The following is a 23901-nucleotide window of genomic DNA, read 5'->3' as shown; positions in this document are numbered from 1 at the left end:
AGAAAATTGTCCTTGGGTCTTGTGGTGACTGCTGCTTCATGATGTCATGGTGCTTTAGAAAACCATCTTTAAACAGCTTGATAAATGTTGAGAAAGCATGTGAGCCGTTGCTAGTCACTGCACCAGTTCTGCTGAATGTTCCTTGTTTAATCTTTTATACATACTCAGATATAATCAAAAGTTACCAAGCTCATAGTTTTCATAACAAGCAGTCCAATGTTCTTTCATCTTACAGATGTTCTAATGCAAGGTTGCAAAAATGTTTATTTTCTACTGTTATTGCATGTGGTGATACAGACCCTAGCTTAGGAAATGTGTGCTATAATAAATCACTATTTCAGATACCACACAGCTCCTGTCTTGGCATTTCAGAACTGTCTTTGCACAAAACTCACAATTCATATAGGACAGTATGAATTCTTTTAGCACCCCGGGAGCTATTCTTATGTGTATTAGGGCTGCAGTCTCAAAATGATAATGTCTGAGTCTGAAACCAGAACTGTTCGTTTTGGGGAAAGAAGGTGGAAGGCAGAAATAGCCATAACAAAAGTACACTGTAGATTATTCAGTGTTTTCCATGAATCTACCAAGTTATGTGAGACCAGCTCTTAGATGCAGTGTAGCCATGCCCTGTACAGTTGAGGCCCAAATAGATTTTTCTTGACTTAAGGAGGCTTGCTGTTCCAATGTTTTAGAAATCTGCCCCAGGAAAAATGCATAAATTAAACTAAGTAGTGTCTTAAATTAACTGGATTGTTTCTATATTGCAATCAAATACCGTAGTTAGACATGCTGGTTAAATACGAAATAGTCATTTTGATATAATACTACATAAATGCTGTGGGTTCCCATATGTTTTGCATAAGCTATGAAAAAGACCTGAGTAACAGCCAGGCTTCATGTTCCTAGAAATGGGGATCACCCTTTGCTTGTTATCCCAGAATCCTAGATGTAACCTGATACCTGCAATGCCCAGAAGAACTGCTGCATGCACACCATACATTTAAAGCACATTATTTCTCCCAAAGAATTTTGGGAAATGTAGTTTGTTAAGGATGCTGGGAATTGCAGTTCTGTGAGGGGTCAACCATAGTTCCAGGGATTCTTTGAAGAAAATAATGTGCTTTAAATGTATGTTGTGTACACATTGTAATTCAGTTTGTAATCTCTGTTGCAGCTACAGTATCCATCCTCATGTTTGTATTTATTTATTTTTAATTTTCCCCATTTTCTTCCCCCATTCCCTGCCTTGTTGCAATATCTAGTCTGATGAAGAGTTCTGGAAAACTTGAAAGTTTGCTCACTATTCTGTGACGTTTTGGTTGGTCCTAATAAAGATATTGCCCAACTGAATTTTGGAATCATAACTGTAAATTACATTAGAAAAACTTAACTGAATTTGCTCCCACTGCCTTGTTAAGGATAGGTCATGTCTCTTTTCATTGTCTTACACATGACCATGAAGTTTCAGTTTGTGGTATATTTTGAGGCACAACATGTCTTCACACAGAGAGATTCCGAACTTTGTGAAGCAGAGCAGGAAAAACATTTGCAAAAGCTGAGCAGCTGCACTGAAACTACCTGCTAGAAATGCCACAGATACTGTCTATGTACTGACATCATCAACGTATGATCTCAGTAGTGAGCTATCATTGGCTGAAGTGCTGTTTCCTTTCAGTACAGTTTCTCAAATCCCAATCAGAGTCAGCTGAATTCTAAATGCAAGTTGGTTGATGTTGCTGGCTTAGAGTGGGAGTAGGGTTACTAATAAGCAGGCTTTCAAGAAACCATTTCACTGTAAGAAATGGTGTTTATCTTTGCCTTTGTGAGAAATTGTTTTAACTTAGCAGTGCATACTAGCTAGCTATTGAAGTCTAGATCTAATCGTGCTTATATACAGATACAGAAGAAAGGTTTTGTTGATTCACTCACTTCTTAATCTGGGGGAAATGGCTAAACATGGTTTTTTGAACTGGTTTGTGGGTATTGCTGTTAGTAGCTATTTCTGCTCAGTGAACAAATAAAATCTGAGCCTTCTGAAAAATCAAGGTTTTTTGGCATAAATACAATTTCAGGTGATTCTAGAGGAGGACAGTTGACTTGACAATTAAATATTTAATATCAAACAAAACTGCAGGGGGAAAGACTAAAAACCATATTTTGAAAAATGAAAGCTGGGCTTTCTAGGATTCTGTGAAGATGATAGAATACATAGAAATAGCTTTGAGGGGTGAAAGTTGCTCTTTATTTGTTAGTGCAACACCATGTTTTCTAGATTTGATAGCTTTTGAATTGCATTAGTGAAACATAGGAAAGTCCTCTTTTTTATAGTGTCCTCATATAAACAAGAACTTAAGTTTTTACTATTTTATCTGCCTTCCACAATAATGTATTAAATCATGTTATGCTTGGTGGTTATAAAATTAAATTTAGGAGCTTATTCTAAAGTTCCATGTCCCTCTGTACATCCTTACATGTGTTGTGTTAAAATTACTTGAATTCTTTTATGTATTTCATTTACACTGTAAACCATCTTATGTGGATTATATCCAAAAAGGCAGCTTATAAATGCAGCTCAAAATAAATAATGCAACCTTTATGCTCCTGCAGCACCAGCACTGTTTTAATACTGCCATTTTACATAGTTCTGTAACTTATTACTGTGCTGACAGTGTTGGAACACCAGTGTGGATAGTTCGTGCACTGCTGTATGCCAGAGAGCAGACTTATTAAAATAGCAAATTGAATATTTTAGCAATAGTGCTTTATGGGATGGAGATCTTACATTTTAATATTGTAGCTTTGTTCAAGTGGATGTTAATTTACCAAACAGATGCTAATTGACCATAGAAGGCATGTTAGTTTTACAAACAATATCAAAAGGTACGTGTGCCTTGTAAATGTGAGAACCTAGTGCCAGTCTTGAGGCCCCTTCACATGACTGTTCTGTCTTTGCATGAATAGTGCCATTGACTTCCAGAGCGCTCTTTCAGGGTAACAAAGAAATAGGATCTTCTTGCATTATGAAAATGTAGGCCTTCTGCAACCAGTTCCTAGAGCAATTAGTCCCACTTGCTTTCAACAAGAGGAGTTCCTTTATAAATAAGGATTTTTCAGGTTCAAAGTAATGTCCAATTCTTTCCCCTTGTGACATTTCTTCCCCTCACTTCATGGAGTGTGAACCACAAAAAAAAAATCTTTATATTTAGGCTTGGTCTCCTTTCTCCCTTTGTAGGTGGGAGAACATTGAACAGTGGGTTGGGTTCAACAGTAGGGGTAAAAAGCCTTTTTCTGGAAGGCAGAAACCTCCCACCAATCCCCTCCGTTTCTTGACTGTAACAGTGAAGTAGGGCTTTTATGGAGCTTTGGAGAGGGAGAGAGAGAAAGGGCTTTCCAGCCTCAAAACTGCAGGAGCCAGGAACGGACCTATCGTTCCCTGTATCTTACTCCCTCTGTGCCAGTAGGAAAACCCCAGGGAGACTGCAGGAACCCTCTCAAGCACTCTCTCTACACCATAGAGACTAGCTGGACTCCTCATCCTCTACCCCATCGGGAGGCAGGGATCAAACATACTGGTCCTTTAAACCAGTCACAATGGCAGGGCGTTATTTAAAAACATGCAATTAATATGAGCCTCTACTTTTTAAAAACTAAAATATCTCAAATAGTAATTTGGGAAGGGTAATTGTGAGCTAGAAAAGGACTTGGAGGGGAGGGTGAAGCATCGACCCCATGCCCAGCCTTTCTCCCCTCCTGTGCAGGCTACCTAGTCTATTTTGGATTTTAAAAAAAATTACTGTAGAGGGAAGAATTGCAGAGTTCTACAATATGTAGTTTATACTTAGGTTCAATTTGTTTGTATTCTGTCCAAAATAGTGATGGTGATGTGGTAGTGTGCTGACTGTAGAATCAATGCAATTTTTGTTGTCCTGATGGGAAAGTTTTACTTGAAGGTACAGGGGAATGCTTCCTTTCTCAGTGTCAGCAGCATTTTATCTTATGGACCATAATATCTTACAATGTTAGAACAATCTGGTAGATGTTAGTGGAGTATTAGAACAATCCCAGGTGATAGTTATTGGAGTAGCCAGCTTACATAGGGACCAGTTTTATTACCTATATTACCATCTGTATAAAACTACTGGGAAACATCTCATGGACTAAGCGGTTAGGTATAATCAATATACTGCTGTCACTATATCAAGCTCTATTTTTCTTTAAGCTACTTCTCTGAATTAGTGGGTGGAAGCTGTGTTCAGATGGATGACAGTTAACAAGCACAAGTTGAATCCAGTCAAGATGGAAATCATGTTGACTTGGAGGTTCTAGGCTCTGGGACTATGCAGTCTACCTGGTATCAATAGTATATTACTTTATTGGAGCAGGTATTCAGGTCGGATGTTGACCTGGATCTTTTGCTTCTCATGGAAAAGCACAGTGGTTTCACTTATATCTGATGTGCTGGCTCTGTCCCTTTTAGAGGGGAGGAGGGAGGTAGAGAATTACATACCATTCCATACCTTAAAAACTTCAAGGATTAACTGTTGCAATGTGCCTCACGTGGAGTTGCTGATGACTATTCAAAACCTGAAGCTAATGCAGAATTTCATAGCCTGCCTATTTGAGAAGGGTAGCAGATAGAAACATAATTAACTGTACTTTGTCAGTTGTAGTAGCTACTCTTGAAGTTCTTGGCCCAAGTTCATGTGCTCTTTTTAAAAATATGTATGTGTAAATTTGTTTGCCATTCTTGATATATAAATGTTGCAGCTGGGGAGAGAAGGGTTTCAGGGTGATTTTCCTGAAGAGTGCATCTGGGAACGGTTAACTTTCTCTCTCCCCCAGCTGCAAACTCCTCAAAGATCCCCCCCCCAGGCAATTAGGCTTGAAAAAAATTCCCCTTGTGAACCCACTTGCTTTCTGAGATTTTCCAGAGATCCTCTGGATATTCTCCTATGCTGGGGGGTAAAGAAAGGCCAGGGAAGGAACTGGCAATCCCACCCCATATATACGGTCTGCCTAGTAAACATCGCAAGACATCACCCTAAGAGTCGGAAATGACTTGCACTACAAGTGCGGGGACACTTTTACCTTTAGGGAGGTTGTTAACAGTAAGCAGGGTATTCTTTTGATTGCTCCAGCTTTGTGGAATAACACTCCCCCCCCCAATTTCATTGTTCTTCTTTCCTTGCCTTTAGATTCTTTTTTCAAAGCCCATTTGTTCTGGAACACTTTTATTAGATGGAGGGAGGAATTTGATTTTGTTTTGGTGTTTGCTTTGAATGAAAATATTTTAAATTGAAGTTGTATGCTGCCTCAAGCAATTGTGGAAAGGTAGATGTAGATACCTTAAATAAAGAAATAACTTGGGTCACATTACAGATGTCTGTAATGTGCACTTAAGACAAGGTACAGCCTTGACACCACTCACCATATGCTCAGAGGCACATGCTCCCAAATTCTCCCAAGCTACACAGGAAGTGGATTGGACTGTGAAAGAATAAACCAAATTGTGTTTGCGTTTTTACACATTTGTAGGTCAGTACAATATCCCAGAGAGTACATCAGGTCTCCGGCTCCCCTGGTGCATTTACTATAGCTGCCCAATTTCCTTGCTTTTTAAAGTTTGATAGAAATATCTGTTGTGGTTTAGGAACATACCTATACCACAAGGGTTTTTTTGCCTATTAGTGAATATGACTACTAAATGTTTATTCTTAAATCAATGTGAAGTTGAGCTACTGTAGTCTGAACTTTCCTGAACACGGCTTTAATTTCTTGAGTTGCCTGGATTTGACTTTAGTTTATTTATCATCATTCAATCCACTACAGCTGCCGGGAATCCACTCAACCACCTAACCTGGCCTTGCTGGAAAAGGAGGAATAGAACTGAGTGGCACCGGCATACTGATGAGCTCAACTCCATATCTCTCCATAAACTCTCCCGTAGTTTGTGTACATGTTTAAAGGACATGGGGGACAAAGTTGAATCATGCAGCACTCCCTAGCACAGAACTAACCAACAAGGTGCCTTTTAGATATTGTTGGACTACAGATCCCCTCAGCCCCAGCAAGCGTGTCCAATGGTTAAAGATGATGTGAGTTGAACTCCAATAACATCTGGGGTGCACCATGTTAGCCATCCCTGCTCTAGTACAGCTCCAGGGGGGAGAGTCTGTCCCCAACACTGCCTTCTGATACCTACCCAAATGAGTAGAACACCACAAAGCAGTACCCCTAACTTTAATCCTCGGCAGACAATCTAGAAGGATGGCATGGATGATGTCAAAAACAGCATAGAGGTTCAAGAGAATTAACAGATTTCAGTCCCTGTATGTATCTCCCATCATAGGTTATCTACCAGGGCAACACAACAGTTTCAGACACAGGGATTTGTAGATGTGTTCTAACCTCACATGGAAATGCATATGTACAACCTTTTCAAGCAGAAGACGCAGGTATAGCAGCTCCATACATAATTATATGTTAACTTATTTATTTATTTATTTATTTTATTTTATTTATATACCGCCCTAAGCCCGAAGGCTCTCTGGGCGGTGTACAAAAAGATAAAAAAACAAGCAATGTATAAATACAATGAATACAATAAATCAAGAAAACAAAACAAACAAACAATAAAAGAACCAAACAACATCCAAAATACAAATAATGATGAAAATGCTATTAAAACACACTTTAAAATGCCTGGGAGTATAAAAAGGTTTTCACCTGGCGCTGAAAAGATAGTAGCGTTGGCGCGAGGCGCACCTCATCGCAGAGGCTGTTCCACAGTTCGGGGGCCACCACAGAAAAGGCCCTGGTTCTAGTCACCACCCTCCGAGCTTCTCGATGGGATGGCACTCGGAGGAGGGCCTTAGATGTTGAGCGCAGTGTCCGGGTAGGTTCCTATTGGGAGAGGCGGTCCACCAGGTATTGCGGTTCCATGCCGTGTAGGGCTTTATAGGTCAAAACCAGCACTTTGAATCTAGCCCGGAAACAAACAGGAAGCCAGTGCAGACGGGCCAGAACAGGTGTTATATGAGCGGACCTTCTGGTCCGCGTCAGCAATCTGGCCGCTGCATTCTGGACTAGTTGTAGTTTCCGAACAGTCTTCAAGGGCAGCCCAACGTAGAGCGTATTGCAGTAGTCCAGTCTAGAAGTTACCAGAGCATGAACAACTGAGGCGAGGTCGTCACTGTCCAGATAGGGATGTAGCTGGGCTACCAGGCGAAGATGGTAGTAAGCATTCCGTGCCACCGAGGCCACCTGGGCCTCAAGTGACAAGGAAGGATCAAAAAGAACCCCCAAGCTACGCACCTGTTCCTTCAAGGGGAGTGTAACCCCATCAAGAACAAAAATGCTATTAAAACACACTTTAAAATGCCTGGGAGTATAAAAAGGTTTTCACCTGGCGCCGAAAAGATAGTAGCGTCGGCGCCAGGCGCACCTCATTTAAATGTGTTGTAACTGATTTTAGATTGTTTTATTTTTATATGTTCTGTTGTATTATATTGTGTGATTTTATTGTATTTCTTGTGTTCACCGCCCAGAGAGCTATTGCTAGTCAGGCAGTATAAAAGTCTAATAAATAAATAATAATAAATAATAATCTGGTATATGCTCTTAATAGATAACATATGTAATGGTCAATATCCTTTTGTTGTAGTAATCTATCTCTGATGTTTTTAAATACTGAGTAAGTTTGAATTTCTTCCAAGAAGTCCTAGAATTTTCTAGGAGCTATCTGAAGAGTAATTCTTAATCTTGGTACCTCTTTTTCACTTACACTCTCAAAAGTGTCTGTAGTGTTACAACAGACTACATTTTACATTTGAGGATGTTCATAAGTTCAGTTGGGAATTCATTAATGTTCTTCCTGTGCACTTTCCCCCACAGTGTTGAGAAATAGTAGGCTTTTGGATAAAAAGCTGGACTGTATGTCATAAAAATGCTTGAGACCTACTACAAATGAAGAAACAATATTAGTTACTTAGCATCATGGTACTTCAACACAGACTGAAATCTTGATGCTATGCCAGTACCAATGGCTTTTATAGCTTAGAACTGCAATGCAGCATAATGTGCTGGGGTGGCTGCACAGAGGTAAAAGCCAATCCAAAAGTGCCCTGGTCTTTGCAAACATAGCCTTAGGCAAATTTTCAGTAAAGTAGATTAGAATGTGATCAGTCCTAGGATCAAGGGCTGGAATTTGCACTATTCTTGTTATATATTTGAGGGGACCAGCACCATCTGGGTGCAGAACATAGAAGCATGTTGCAGTTGCTTGGAAATGCATGATGTGTTCCCCAAGCACTTGAAAGTCAACTTCAGAATTGTTGCCAAGCAATTCGATGTGCTACTTTCTATCAGCCCTGCTCTCTCATTGTGCTGGACTCAAGTATTGCATTGTCTTGGAAGACAACACTGTGACTGGCAGCTGACCTTATAGTGCCCTTTGCAAACCCAGTGCCCTTGCAGATGTCCTATGGATGGCCCAGTCAATAAGTAAAAAATCATACTTAGTTTAGAAATGTAAAAACTAAAAAAATTCTTTTATTGGAATGGTTCTAATTTTATGAGAGTCAAACCAGTTAAGCAAAACACCTACAGGTGGTCTAACTTCAAGCCCTGGGTCATTGTGGTTCCATAACAGAAGAAAGGCAGGATATCAATTTAAGAAATGTAAGGAAAAATGTGAACCCACACGTCTTCTTTTTTTAACAGGACCCACCCAAAAAATGAACTGGCGTCCTGGCATTTGACTGTTCTGTATGCTACCAACTGAATCTGATGCTAGGTCAGCAACGTGGAGTGTGAATGACTAGGTTAAAGTTCAGCATAGTTTAAATTGGCTTGATTCAGCAAGCTGGAGGAGAACAGTGAACTACTGTACTGAAGGTGTTGAAGAGTAGCCTTTGAAACTGAAGTTGGTGAATCATCTGAACTACTATAGTGTAATAGGCATTTTAGAAGGAAAAAGAAAAATCGTTGAGTAATTGATTATTCCATGCTAAATATTTTTTCATTTAGACATAACAAAATGTATTAATGAACTTGATGTTCCTGTACCCAGCATCTCAGGTGAGAAGGGAAGAGGATTCTGTCACTTTCTTCTTCCTTCCAATCTTCTTGCCCTTTGTTCACAAGTAATAACTGGATGGCTATTCAGCCTTCCTGTGAAGATTTATGCATAATGTATTGTCTAATTTTTCTGGCCTGCTGACGAGATATTTCCACCAAGAGGTTACTGAGCCGTTTTTTCAGCTGGTAACAGCAGTGATGAAAAATGAAGTTCCCTTACTCTGCCACCTGTTCTCCTAATACAAGCCACCCATTGCAGTGTTTTCCTTATAGCTAGCTGAAAGCTTAGTCTAGGGGTCCCCAACCTTTTTGGACCAGCGGGCACATTTTGAATTTTGAGGAAATGCTATGAGCAGCAGTTACTAAATGGCTGGCCGGGGTGGTGGTGGTCATAAAACAAATGACTGCTGTGAGGTAGTGGCATAACACAAAATTACAGAGTACTGTACAGTTATTGCTGCTCCCCCAGACAACTTCGGGATTGCCAAAGAAGCCAGCTATGTCCTGTTGGTCCAGATTGTAGAGATCACGCAATACTGATTTCTTTCTCATGCACAATACTTTTTAAACAATGTTAATATTTTGTTTAAATTTTTGTATACTGTATTCTTTTCTGGTGTGTATTTTGTATTTGTGTTTATTTTTTGTGAGCTGCCTTGAGGGCCTTTTGGTCAAAAGGCGGCATAAACATAAACTGTAACATAACAATGAAGTTATTGCTGTCCAATAACAGGGAGCGTTCTCCAGAAAGACATACAAGGTGGGCACACCCCACTAACTCTCTTGTGCATATATTCACTGCACACATACAGACCGGATACATGCGCATCTCTCACACACATACATACATCTCACATCTCTCTCCCTCTCTCACACACTTAGTTGACATTCATACCTTCCTCCCTCTCACCATTTTTATTTATTTATTATTAAATTTATTAGTCGCCCATCTGGCTGGTTGTCCAGCCACTCTGGGCAACATACAAAATAAAACGTACAAATACATTAAACATTAAAAATCTGAAGCAATAATAGTAAAACCTAGCCAACCCCAAAAGCCTGCCTAAAGAGCCAGGTCTTCAAGGCTTGGCGGAAACTCATCATAGAGGGAGCATGGCAGAGATCATTTGGGAGGGAGTTCCACAGGGTGGGAGCCACAATTGAAAAAGCCCTCTCCCTAGTCCTCACCAGTCTGGCTGTTTTAACTGGTGGGATGGAGAGAAGGTCTTTTGAGGCTGATCTTGTTGGGCGGCATCGCTGCTGATGCTGGAGGTGCTCCTTCAGATGGACTGGGCCGAAACCGTGTAGGGATTTAAAGGTCAAAACCAACACCTTGAATTGGCCCCGGTAAGCAACTGGTAACCAGCTCTTTTAGCACTGGAGTGATATGATCTCGTCGTCGGCTGCCTTTAATCAGGGGCACCGCTGCATTCTGTACCAGTTGCAACTTCCGGACCGTTTTCAAGGGTAGCCCCATGTAGAGCGCATTACAGTAGTCTAGGCGAGAGGAGACCAGGGCATGTACCACTGATGGGAGCAGATGATTGGGAAGGTAGGGGCGCAGCCTCCGTATCAGATGGAGTTGATACAGAGCCGCCCAGCTTACAGCCGAGACCTGAGCTTCCATGGACAGTTGGGAGTCAAGAATGACCCCCAGGCTGCGGACCTGGTCTCTCAGGGGCAATAGTACCCCATTGAGCACCAACTCCAAATCCCCCAATCTTCCCTTGTCTCCCACAAACAGTACCTCGGTTTTATCAGGGTTCAGCTTCAGCTTATTTCTTCCCATCCAGCCACTCACCGACTTCAGGCACTTGGACAGGGTTTCTACAGCCACTCTCGGTGAAGATTTAAATGAGAGATAGAGCCACACACATCCATACACATATCTCCCTCTCGCAGACCATGCATACGTACATATGTTCCCTCACACAGACAGACACAGACTACATGTGCATCTCTCCTTCTCTCTTACGCACAGATGTCTGCAGGATTTTGGGGGGGGGGAGTTTCCGGGGGGACACTGAAAAGTTGGACCAGGCTAATTTTTCACAAAAATTGAGAAGAATTGAGGCTGTACATTTTGCCTCATCTCAGGTTCTAAAAATGCTAGAATTTTTTTAAAACAAAGGAAGGAAGGAATCTGGGAATCCGAGGATTATGGTTCATCTGGGGAGCACCAAAGAAGGCCTTCACAAATACAGTACTGGGTTAGCAACCCATGGCTTAGTCACTGTAAGCTCAAGTAACTGTCCAAGACCAAATTATTATCAACTTACCCAAATAGAATGATAAAAAATGAAATATAGCTAAATTGTTGCATCTAAATTATTTTCTACATGATAGGTGGGGTTTTTTTTGCATGGGGGTGTTTTGCTGCACTTGTATCATGACTATGCCAGGGGTAGCCAGTGTGGTGCCCTCCAGATATTGTTGGACCACAATTCCTATCATCCTTGTCTATGGCCATGTTGGCTGGGCCTATGGGAGTTGGAATTCAGTGTCATCTGGAAGGCACCATGTTAGCTACCTCTGCTCCATGCCATAGAACTTTGCCCCAAATCAGTTTTAAGCTGATGCTGAGAAAGCAGTGCTGAGAAAGAGGATTAACCTTTCTCCCCTATCCTGTTAATCAATTTTGTCCCCCAAATCCTGCACTCACCCCTGCCACTAAGTAGGGTTTGTAGCTGCTTGGAGGGTACAGTAGCAAAGGCAGGTGCAATATGTGTCAGTGAGACTATGGGTCCATCTTAGGTCATTGACTCTGTGTCTCAGAGATTTTTCTTAGCCCTGTTTAGTGATTTTATACCTGGAGATGCCAGGAGTTGAATTTGGAACCTTAAATATCCAAAGCCTGTGTTTTGAATTACGGTCTTTCCCAGCTTCCCAAAGGAGTAGGCTTCATGAGTGCATGCATACATGCACACACCATATCCAAGCACAAAGGGCTGTTACTTTGTCTAACATCTTTAATATCTAATAGAATCACTAAACCATAAGAGGGAGAACTTACTTTAATGAGGGATCTCTTGTGAGTGTGTAGTGGTACTGCTTGCAGGAGTCTTTAGTATTAGAAGGCCAGGGGAATCATAAAAGTTGAGCAGATCATAACTACCGAGTTGTAGATGTTTATAGGCTGTCTGACTCAAGAGCCTGTGATCCCCAATGTCTGTTTGTAGCTGTAGCAACAATAAGTTCAGGTGGTTCCTGCAGCCACTTAAATGGCCTCATTCCAGCTGCCATTACCAGTACTTACCTAGGAAGACACAATTTCTGTGTCTCTCCTCTGCTGCTTGAAGAAGCCAGACACTGCTGAAGAAAGTGGGTGACTTAGTGGTAGCGGCACAATGGGAAGGGCTGCAGCAGAACTTTCTTGACTCGCTATGCCAACTGTACAATTTGTTGGACGCTCTGGTACTATGCAGGGGTGGTTTTATAGGTTCTTGTGTGAACCAGCCTGAGGTCCCATTGTAAAGTGTAAAGGCTTCTTGTGCACGCAGCTGTAGGATAGCTGCATGTTTTATAGCAAGTATGTAAATTAATCTCCTGATGAATTAGTTTTGGAGTAATTATCAGGTAGAGAGGAAATCCTTCAAAATATCCTGCTTTCTCTTCAGTTCTCACAGGTCTTTAGTACCATATGATGCCTTGCCTACAATGTCTCATTTCCTGATTGAATCTCTTGTTTAACATTTTAAGGCATCATAACGAAGTCAGAAAAGTAAACCTGCAAAACTTCTCTTCCAGCTCTTCCTCCAAAGCCCTCCAAGCCAGTAAATACAAATGGGATAAAAGAGAATTCCAGTTCATCACTACAGGATGCGGAATGGTACTGGGGAGACATTTCAAGGTAAATGTTTTTTTTCCCCCTGAAGCAGAATATGGCTTACTTGTAGCTTTCCTTTATATCAGAGGTGGGGAATCTTTCTCAGCCCAAGCGCCACATTTCCTCTCTACCAGAATCTGGGGGCTGCATGTCAGTGAAAAATGTGGCCACCTCCCTGCCTGTACATACATCACATACACATAGTTGCATACATGCCTACAGGACATACCATACATACAATCTTGCATGTGCACACCTGCACATTTTAGCTTTATTCAAGCCTAATTGTCGAGGGGGGATGATCTTGGAGAACTGAGCTGGGGAGTGAGCGCTAACCCTTCCTTCCTCAGTTGTACTCTCTTAAGAAGAATGCCCCACCCCTCCACATACTGCAGTTAGATGAAAAATGATTTCTGCTTGCTCCGATGAAAGGTATTTTTCAAGCCTGATTGTGATGTGTGGAGGGTTGCATCATATGGGGAGGGGAGAATTAACCCTTACCTAATTGCAACTGCTCCCCCTTGAAAGTGGCCTTGAATAAAGTTTTGTACACATAATTGCGGGGGGGGCAGGGTGAGGAAGGAACACTGCAGACCCAGGAGTTGATCTGCCACATGGGCCAGTGGTTGCACACCTCTGCTTTGTATGCACATATTAAAATGTATGATTATTCAGGTAACATTGTGAAGAGATTAAGCTTAAATTTGGAGAACAATCTGAGCACATACCACCTTTTTCCAGACTATGTTAAGTCACCATGGTTAAACAGTTAAAAAATCTGTAGTAGTTTTCACAATGAGGCCAGGGTTAAGAACATAAGAAGAGCTTACTGCATCAGGACAAAAGCCCATCTCACCCAGAACTCTGTTCTCACAGTGGCCCACTAGATGCCTGTGGGAAGCCCAAAAGGGGACCTGAGTGCAACAGCATTCGTCCCACCTGCAATTCACAGCAATTTGTATTCAAGCATATTGCCTCCAGCAATGGACTTAGCCATTATGGCTAGTTGCCACTGAAAGCCTTACCTTTCATGAATTTGTCTAATTGTTTCTAAAGCCATCCAAATTGGTGGCCATCACTATCTCTTGTGTGAGGGAATTCTGTTCTTCAACTGTGTGCTATATGAAGAAGCTGTTTCTTTTATCTGTTCTGAATCTTCCAGCATTCAGCAAAATTTAATGTTCCTGAGTTCATGTCTCCTATTAACTCACTTTTTCTCTAAACTAGAAAGCCCCAAATGTTGTAACCTTTCCTGGTAGAGGAGTGGCTTCATCCCCTCCTTGAGGTGAGACCTCTTTTAAAGAAACCCTCCTTGGACCCAGATAATTTGAATAACTATAGACCGGTGGCGAATGTCCCTTTTTGGGGCAAGGTTTTGGAGCGGGTGGTTGCCAGCCAACTCCAGGCGCTCTTGGATGAAACCGATTATCTAGATCCGTTTCAATCCGGTTTCAGGCCCGGTTTTGGCACCGAAACAGCCTTGGTCGCCCTGTATGATGACCTTTGTCGGGAGAGGGACAGGGGAAGTGTGACTCTGTTGATTCTCCTTGATCTCTCAGCGGCGTTTGATACCATCGACCATGGTATCCTCCTGGGGAGACTCGCGGAGTTGGGTGTCGGGGGCACTGCTTGGCAGTGGTTCCGCTCCTACTTCGCGGATCGTCACCAGAAGGTAGTGCTTGGGGAACATCACTCGACACCATGGACTCTCCATTGTGGAGTCCCCCAGGGATCGGTCTTGTCCCCCATGCTTTTCAACATCTACATGCAGCCGCTGGGTGCGGTCATCAGGAGTTTTGGAGTGCGTTGCCATCAGTATGCTGATGACACGCAGCTCTATTTCTCCTTTTCATCTTCCTCAGGTGAGTCTGTTGATGTGCTGAACCGTTGCCTGACCGCGATAATGGACAGGATGAGAGCTAATAAACTGAGACTCAATCCAGACAAGACCGAGACATTGTTGGTGAACGCCTTCCCTGCTCAGATGGTGGATGCTTACCCTGTTCTGGATGGGGTTACACTCCCCCTGAAAGAACAGGTACGTAGTTTGGGGGTTCTTCTCGACTCTTCCTTGTCCCTCGAGGCCCAAGTGGCCTCGGTGGCACGGAATGCGTTTTACCATCTTCGTCTGGTAGCCCAACTATGCCCCTATCTGGACAGGGACGACCTCGCCTCCGTTGTCCACGCTCTGGTAACTTCAAGATTGGATTACTGTAATGCGCTCTACGTAGGGCTGCCCTTGAAGACAGTTCGGAAGCTTCAGCTGGTGCAGAACGCAGCTGCCAGATTATTGACGAGGACCAGTCGGTCTTCGCATATAACACCTGTCCTGGCGCGTCTGCACTGGCTTCCTATTTGCTTCCGGGCGAGATTCAAGGTGCTGGTTTTGACCTATAAAGCCTTACACGGCGTGGGACCTCAATACCTTGTGGAACGCCTCTCTCGCTATGAACCTACCCGCTCACTTCGTTCAGAATCTAAGGCCCTCCTCCGGGTACCAACCCATTGGGAAGCCCGGAGGGTGGTTACGAGATCTAGGGCCTTTTCTGTGGTGGCCCCTGAGTTGTGGAACAGCCTCCCCGAAGAGGTACGCCTGGCGCCTACACTTCCATCTTTTCGGCGCCAGGTAAAGACCTTTTTATGCTCCCAGGCATTTTAATCTTCTTAATCTTTTTTAATCTTTTAATCTGTATTTTTAATTTTTGTAGTATTTATTTTGTTTTTGCTGTGCTTTTTGTTGTTTGTTTGTATATGTTTTTGTATTTTTATTATGATATATTGTATTTTATCTTGTTTGTTCACCGCCCTGAGAGCTATTTTGCTAAGGGCGGTATATAAATTGAAATAATAAATAAATTAATAAATAAATTGATCATTTTGCTTGCCCTTTTCTGAATATTTTCCAACTCTACATTTTTTTTAAGGTGCACTGTATTCCAAGTGCAGTCACACCATAGTGTTGTATAAGGCATTATGATATTGGTAGTTTTATTTTCAATCTGTTTCCTAATGATCCCTAGCATGGCATTTGCCTTTTCACAGCTGCCACACACTTGGTCAACATCTTCATTAACTATCCCAAGGTCTCCTTCCCTGTCAATCACCACCAGCTCAGACATAAGAACATAAGAAGAGCCTGCTGGATCAGGCCAGTGGCCCATCTAGTCCAGCATCCTGTTCTCACAGTGGCCAACCAGGTGCCTGGCGGAAGCCCACAAGCAGGACCCGAGTGCAAGAACACTCTCCCCTCCTGAGGCTTCTGGCAACTGGTTTTCAGAAGCATGCTGCCTCTGACTAGGGTGGCAGAGCACAGCCATCATGGCTAGTAGCCATTGATAGCCCTGTCCTCCATGAATTTGTCTAATCTTCTTTTAAAGCCATCCAAGCTGGTGGCCATTACTGCATCTTGTGGGAGCAAATTCCATAGTTTAACTATGCACTGAGTAAAGAAGTACTTCCTTTTGTCTGTCCTGAATCTTCCAACATTCAGCTTCTTTGAATGTCCACGAGTTCTAGTATTATGAGAGAGGGAGAAAAACTTTTCTCTATCCACTTTCTCAATGCCATGCATAATTTTATACACTTCTATCATGTCTCCTCTGACCCGCCTTTTCTCTAAACTAAAAAGCCCCAAATGCTGCAACCTTTCCTCGTAAGGGAGTCGCTCCATCCCCTTGATCATTCTGGTTGCCCTCTTCTGAACCTTTTCCAACTCTATAATATCCTTTTTGAGATGAGGCGACCAGAACTGTACACAGTATTCCAAATGCGGCCGCACCATAGATTTATACAATGGCATTATGATATTGGCTGTTTTATTTTCAATACCTTTCCTAATTATCGCTAGCATGGAATTTGCCTTTTTCACAGCTGCCGCACACTGGGTCGACATTTTCATCGTGCTGTCCACTACAACCCCGAGGTCTCTCTCCTGGTCAGTCACCGCCAGTTCAGACCCCATGAGCGTATCTGTGAAATTCAGATTTTTTGCTCCAATATGCATAATTTTACACTTGTTTATACTGAATTGCATTTGCCATTTTTCTGCCCATTCACTCAGTTTGGAGAGGTCTTTTTGGAGCTCTTCACAATCCCTTTTTGTTGTAACAACCCTGAACAATTTAGTGTCATCAGCAAACTTGGCCACTTCACTGCTCACTCCTAATTCTAGGTCATTAATGAACAAGTTGAAAAGTACAGGTCCCAATACCGATCCTTGAGGGACTCCACTTTCTACAGCCCTCCATTGGGAGAACTGTCCGTTTATTCCTACTCTCTGCTTTCTGCTTCTTAACCAATTTCTTATCCACAAGAGGACCTCTCCTCTTATGCCATGACTGCTAAGCTTCCTCAGAAATCTTTGGTGAGGTACCTTGTCAAACGCTTTTTGAAAGTCTAAGTACACTATGTCCACTGGATCACCTCTATCTATATGCTTGTTGACACTCTCAAAGAATTCTAATAGGTTACTGAGACAGGACTTTCCCTTGCAGAAGCCATGCTGGCTCTGCTTCAGCAAGGCTTGTTCTTCTATGTGCTTAGTTAATCTAGCTTTAATAATACTTTCTACCAGTTTTCCAGGGACAGAAGTTAAGCTAACTGGCCTGTAATTTCCGGGATCCCCTCTGGATCCCTTTTTGAAGATTGGCGTTACATTTGCCACTTTCCAGTCCTCAGGCACGGAGGAGGACCCGAGGGACAAGTTACATATTTTAGTTAGCAGATCAGCAATTTCACATTTGAGTTCTTTGAGAACTCTTGGGTGGATGCCATCCGGGCCCGGTGATTTGTCAGTTTTTATATTGTCCATTAAGCTTAGAACTTCCTCTCTCGTTACCACTATTTGTCTCAGTTCCTCAGAATCCCTTCCTACAAATGTTAGTTCAGGTTCAGGGATCTGCCCTATATCTTCCACTGTGAAGACAGATGCAAAGAATTCATTTAGCTTCTCTGCAATCTCCTTATCGTTCTTTAGTACACCTTTGACTCCCTTATCATCCAAGGGTCCAATTGTCTCCCTAGATGGTCTCCTTGGTGGCACAGAGTGCTTTCTACCAACTGTGGTTGGTGGCCCAGCTGCGCCCCTATCTGGACAGGGATAACCTGGCTTCAGTTGTCCATGCTCTGGTAACCTCCAAATTAGATTACTGCAATGCGCTCTACATAGGGCTGCCTTTGAAGACGGTTCAGAAACTGCAGCTTGTGCAAAATGCAGCTGCCGGATTGGTAACAGGGACCAGACGGTCCGAACATACAAAACCGATTCTGGCCCGCTTGCATTGGCTGCCTGTATGTTTCCGAGCTCAATTCAAAGTGCTGGTTTTAACCTATAAAGCCTTACATGGCTTAGGACCACAATACCTGATGGAACGCCTCTCCCAACACAAACCAACCTGTACACTATGCTTAACATCCAAGGCCCTCTTCTGGGTGTCTACTATGAGTGAAGCTCCCAAATTATGGAATGATCTTCCTGACGAGGTATGCCTGGCGCCAACACTGTTATCTTTTCAGCGCCAGGTCAAGACTTTCCTCTTCTCCCAGGCATTTTAGCATGTTTTTTTTAAATTGCTTTTTAAAAATGTGTTTTTAAATTTGTATATTTGTTTTTAATGTTTTTAATTGTTGTAAACCACCCAGAGAGCTTCAGCTATGGGGCGGTATACAAATGCAATCAATCAATCAATGTGTAATAATTTTAGACACAAAACAGAGGAACTCCATACACACTCATAGCAATTAATGGTGCCGTTATGAATAAGTGCACGTTAAAGATAATACTGTGTTTTTAATGTACCTTTCATTCTTCCAGGGAAGAGGTAAACGACAAATTACGAGACATGCCGGATGGAACATTCTTGGTGCGGGACGCATCAACAAAGAAACAGGGAGACTATACACTGACACTGCGGTAAATAATTTGGACTTTGCCCTGTCTAGTGTCTTGCCCAAACAGTGGATAGCATTTGCTGATAAATTGCTTTAGTGTTTGTAGCTAGTGTGAATGTAACCCCCAACTGTGTTTTCATTGTCTTGGAACTTTGCTTACATTTCTAAGCCTTTTTTAAAACATACTGCAGAATGAACAGCTTATGTTGCATCAAAGAACTTGAAATTCGGCATCCTGAGAATTACTCTTTTCTTTCTCTTTAAAACCAGTTTTTAGCTTGGGGGTACCCAAACTGGTGCCCTCCATATGTTGTCGTTCACAACATATGGAGAGCACCAGGCTACCCCTGTTCTAGAAAGACTGCAGTCTTGGCATAGAATTTGGAATGTCCTCCTGGCACAAAGTACACACAGCCCTCTTGAAATGCCATCATTTGACCAATGGCCAAAAGTCAGATGGGAAAGGGAAGGATGAAGAATCTCAGTCCTTTCCCAGTTTCACTCCCTTCCCTTCTCCCACACATCCATCCATCACTGAGGCTATTGCTTCACCATGTCAAATCTTGTCCTACCCCCTCTTCTTCGAAACCTAACAGAGACAGAGGTAAGTAACACTTTCAAATGTTCTGCACTGTATCCTTTTCTAATGTACAACAACAAATCAGTGCTTTATTTGCTTTTAGCCATTGCACAGCATACAACAAACAATTTAAAACCATACGACCATTAAAACCATACAACTTAAAATTTGCAATCATTACAAGGTGGTGGGCATTTTGCTTTTACGTAATTTGCTCTTAGCTTTTTTGCAGCTAGGGCAAAGTTGGCCACCGCAACTGTTACCTGGTTGGCATTTTCTAATGTATCTGCCTCTTAATCTGGTGGGAGATGGGACATCATAAACCTTTCCCCTCCCCTACAAGCCTAGATTTGCCTTTAAGTGAGGTTATTCTTAGCTGCTGTGTATCTTTGGTATGAGGAGTTGGTAGGTAGGTTTTGCTTCACTACAATGTCCCCAAATGTAGTGCTTTATTTTTCTCATTAGGAATTAATAGCAGTCATCTACAAATAAATGTGAGCTGTCTCTGTTAGTTAATACATTCTTCTGCTGTGAAGGCATCCATGGAGGGAGTGCATAAGCCCAAGGCTTGTTCCTGGTCTCAGCGTGTGTAGAATCTTCCAGTAAAATGATGCCACGAGGGGCAGCCCCAGGCATGACTGGGCCCTTGGACACCAGCCTGCCACGGTCCCACGGCGCCAACCCCCCCTACAGGCAGCAGAGGGCTAATAAGCCCATCCGCGCATCCTACCTAACTCTCATGTCCCTGTTAATTGCATGCATGCATGCATGCCATCAACCAAGATGGCAGCAGGGGCATCAGCCCCTTAGGAGATCCTCTGCCACCACCTTGGTTGATGGGAGGCATGCACATGTAGTGCACATGTCATTCACAGGGATGGGAGAGGTAAGTGGGGTGTGTGTGAGGGCTTATTGAAGCCTGCACTGACTGTATGGGGGGGGTGCCTGGGAGCCAACACTGCCACGGATCACAGAACGGGAGCACTACCCTCCCACCCTAAGAAAGGCCCCTTCATGCGCTCCTCAGGGGTCTTCAGCCAGGGCCCAGCCAGACACTAAGAAAGGCCCCTTTAGGCGCTCCTCTGGGCCTCAGAGGCCCTCGGCCAGGGCCCAGCCTGGCCGTTCTCTGGCCACGGCCCTTATGGCCACATTGTTTGACTGAGCCTAAGAAAGAACTAGGTTCACACGCTCTTGCACAGCCAGGAAGAGGACTTTGGCAGAGCTTAATTTCACTAATAGGGAATCTTTACTAGTTGTTAGCTCAAGCCAGGAATCCTGGCTTAAAAGAAATTCTGCTTAGTTTAACAAGTCAGCTTTGTAACCCATGTTTTACTCAAAGCTGGCTGATTCTGAAACTTACAAGAGTTTGTTTTTCATCGGGATTCCTGGTTCAAATATAACAAGCCAGGATTCCCTAGAAGTGAACCTAAACTCAGCCAAAGTCTTCTCGCAACAGCATGGGGTGGAGAAGCATGTAGGCCCCACATTTCATTCAGGCTTGTCCAAGTAGCATTAACCATGGTTTATTATGTGCCAATATGGTTGTTTGAGTAGCCCAGGGATAGTCATTGTGGTTCTGTTCAGATGTTTTTGGACTGCCAGTTCCCATCAGCCCCAACCAGTGATCAGGGATGATGGCACCACTCTTGCTAACCCTGGATAAATATGTATGCAAGACTCATAAGTGTAAAAACTACAGAGAATCCTGTTTTGATGTTTAGTTTAACTTAGCATCGCACTTGGAGTCGTCTTGGGGTTGTCTTGGAGAAAGAAGACAATGGAAGAAATGTTTATAGTGCTGTTGGTCACAGAAGATGGGGTTAGGTGGGGAGAAGCAGAATGGGACATGGAGAATAGTTTTAGATAGTTTTATAACTGTTCGGTTTATTTATTTTGTTACGTTATGTACATTGTTGAGATTTATTGTTTAGTTATGTTTATTTAAAATGTGATGTATTTTTCCTTTTAATTGTACTGAATATGAATTGTATATTATATATTGTATTTGTTTTTTATGTTGTAAACCGCCCAGAGAGCTTCGGTATGGGGCGGTATAGAAATGTAATTATACAGCCACGAGAGTGGCTGTATACTATAGCCAGCGGGGATTTTTCACATTCCGCAATGTTAAATTGAAAATACAACCCCCATGCCATTCTGATGCTTCCCATAAGCTCATTTCAAAACAAAACCTAACATAACTTATAGTCCTGAACTCAGAAACGCTTGCTTAACAACCCTGTCAATTTTCATGGCGATACACAAAACAGTCAGAGAGAATAGACAGTTCAAAGTGTAAAAAGAGAGAGAAAAACCTCAGAGCCCTTTTGGACTTTTTTCTCAGAGTTATAATCTGTTGAAATTAATTAAAAATCAGCCATGTTCACAGAGTACCTGTAATCCTAATACTGACGTTGCCCCATACTCTGACCTTCATCTGCTGCAGTTTAAAAGTTTTAAAAATGCCTGGCTGATTTTTAATTAATTTAATAAATTTTGGCTGGGACCCAAAGATAGCGCAGGGCATGCTCAGTAAGAACCAACTGTCAGAGTTCTAAAAGCCTCCCAGCTGCTGGGCTTGGCTAATCAAGGGGCCACACCCACACCAGACTTTGATTTCATGTGAGACAGTCATGGCTTCACTCAGAGAATCCTGGGAAGTGTAGTTTGTGAAGGGTGTTGAGAGGAGACTCCTGTTCCACTTAGAGTGCTTCAGTGGTCAGACTGGTTTAACAGTCAGCCACTCTGATTGAATTCTGTGAGGGGAACAGGGTGTCTCCTAGCAACTCTCAGCACCCTTCACTAACTACACTTCCCAGGATTGTCTGAGAGAAGCCATGACTGTCCAAAGTGAAATAAAGGCCTGGTGTGGTTGTGGTCAGGGAAAGCTTTGGTTTAAATTTGGGTGGGAGGCTACATGTGTCTGCTGAAGAATAAAAAGGTGGGGGAAAGCCTGAAAAAGAATGATTCTATTTACAATGTTCTCCTTTTGGGAAGGAAAGGGGCTTCCCTTCTGCCCAGTGCCCACCCACCCAATCTCCTCCCCTCCCACTCCCTGCCCCTTCCCTGGGTCAGTGTTGGACTAAGACCTGGGAGACCAGGGTTCGAATCCCCACACAGCCATGAAGCTGACTGGGTGACCTTGGGCCAGTCACTGCCTCTTAGCCTCAGAGGGCAAATCACCTCTGGATACTGTTTACCATGAAAACCCTATTCAAAGGGTCACAATAGGTGGGGATTGACTTGAAGGCAGTCCATTTTCATTTTCAAACATGATTGCATACAAATAAATGCCACTGAACTAAAAAAATATGCAAATGATCAAACTCACCCTCCCTTCTCCTTCCTCCTATCCCCTCCTCTTGCCCCTTCCCTCCCCCTTCCTTTGCCCCTCACTCCCCATCCCCTTCCAATCCCCTCCTTCCCCTTCCCCCTCCTCCCCTTCCTCCTCCCCATGGTCAGTTTTACCTACCTTAAATATGATTGCATGGAAGTAAATACCATTGAACTCTATAAGCTGCAAATGATCAAACCTGCCCTCCCCTCCACCTTCCTTTGCCCCCCTCCAATACGCTCCTTCCCACTCCCCCTCCTCCCTCCCCCATGGTCAGTGTTTCCTATCCTAACCAAGATTGCATAGGAGTAAATCCCATTGAAAATAAGCATGCAAATGATCAGACCTGCTTTTCCCCTCTCCCTTCCTGCTCCCCTGCCCACTCCAGCCCTCCCTCCCTCCCCCCTGGTCAGTTTTACCTATCCTAAGCATGATTGCACGGGAGAAAATCGCACTGAATTTAATAAACATGCAAATTATCAAACCTGTCCTTCTCCTCCCCTCCCCATCCTGCCTGCTCCCCTCCCAGTCCTCCCGTCTGCATTTCCTCCCCTCCCTCCTCCTCCTTCCCTCCCCATCCTATGTGGTCAGTTTCACCTATCCTAAGCATGATTGCAGGGGAGTAAATCCCATTGAACTCAATAAGCATGCAAATGATCCATCCATTCTCAGCAAACTTGCACAGGATCCCATTTCTTACCTCCTGGATTAAAAAGCAGGGAAATTCACTAATAGGCAAAAAACCTTGCGGTTTAAGAACATACCTATAGCCCACAGCTATTCTATCAAACTTTAAAAAGCAGGGAAATTGGGCAGCTATAGTGAATGCACCAGGGGAGCAGGAGACCTGAATTCCTCTCTGAGATATTGGACTGCCCTACAAATTGGTCAAAATGCAAACACCATTTGGGTTGGTCTTTCACAGTCCAATCCACTTCCTGTGTAGCTTGGAAGAATTTGGTAACATGTGCCTCTGAGCATATGGTGAGTTGTGGCAAAACCTGCAATCAGCCCAAATAATAGAAACAAGATATGTGCTGTGCTGATCTTGTTTTAGCAGGGAGGTAGCAACATTATTAAGACAGTTGATATAGTTCAGATGGTCACTTTGAATATGTCTGATTTCCTTTGCAATTTTAGTGAAGTTTCCTATAGGAAATCATTTTCTTTTGTTTCTATTTCTGTGAATAT

At 43.0% G+C, this 23901-nt stretch overlaps 1 protein-coding gene across 1 annotated transcript in view; it reads left to right on the top strand.

The window, feature by feature from the left end:
- The window catches only part of PIK3R3 (phosphoinositide-3-kinase regulatory subunit 3), a 69940-nt gene that overhangs the window by 27290 nt on the left and 18749 nt on the right, over nucleotides 1-23901 (top strand). The window contains exons 2-3 of the mRNA XM_061632852.1: nucleotides 12829-12931; nucleotides 18720-18818. Of these exons, the coding sequence (XP_061488836.1) occupies nucleotides 12829-12931; nucleotides 18720-18818 (202 nt within the window). The remainder of the gene's footprint in view (nucleotides 1-12828; nucleotides 12932-18719; nucleotides 18819-23901) is intronic.

This window comes from Rhineura floridana, chromosome 6 (genome assembly GCF_030035675.1).
Source record: "Rhineura floridana isolate rRhiFlo1 chromosome 6, rRhiFlo1.hap2, whole genome shotgun sequence".
NCBI classification, from domain to species: domain Eukaryota; kingdom Metazoa; phylum Chordata; class Lepidosauria; order Squamata; family Rhineuridae; genus Rhineura; species Rhineura floridana.
This window is presented reverse-complemented; position numbering and strand designations above follow the sequence as displayed.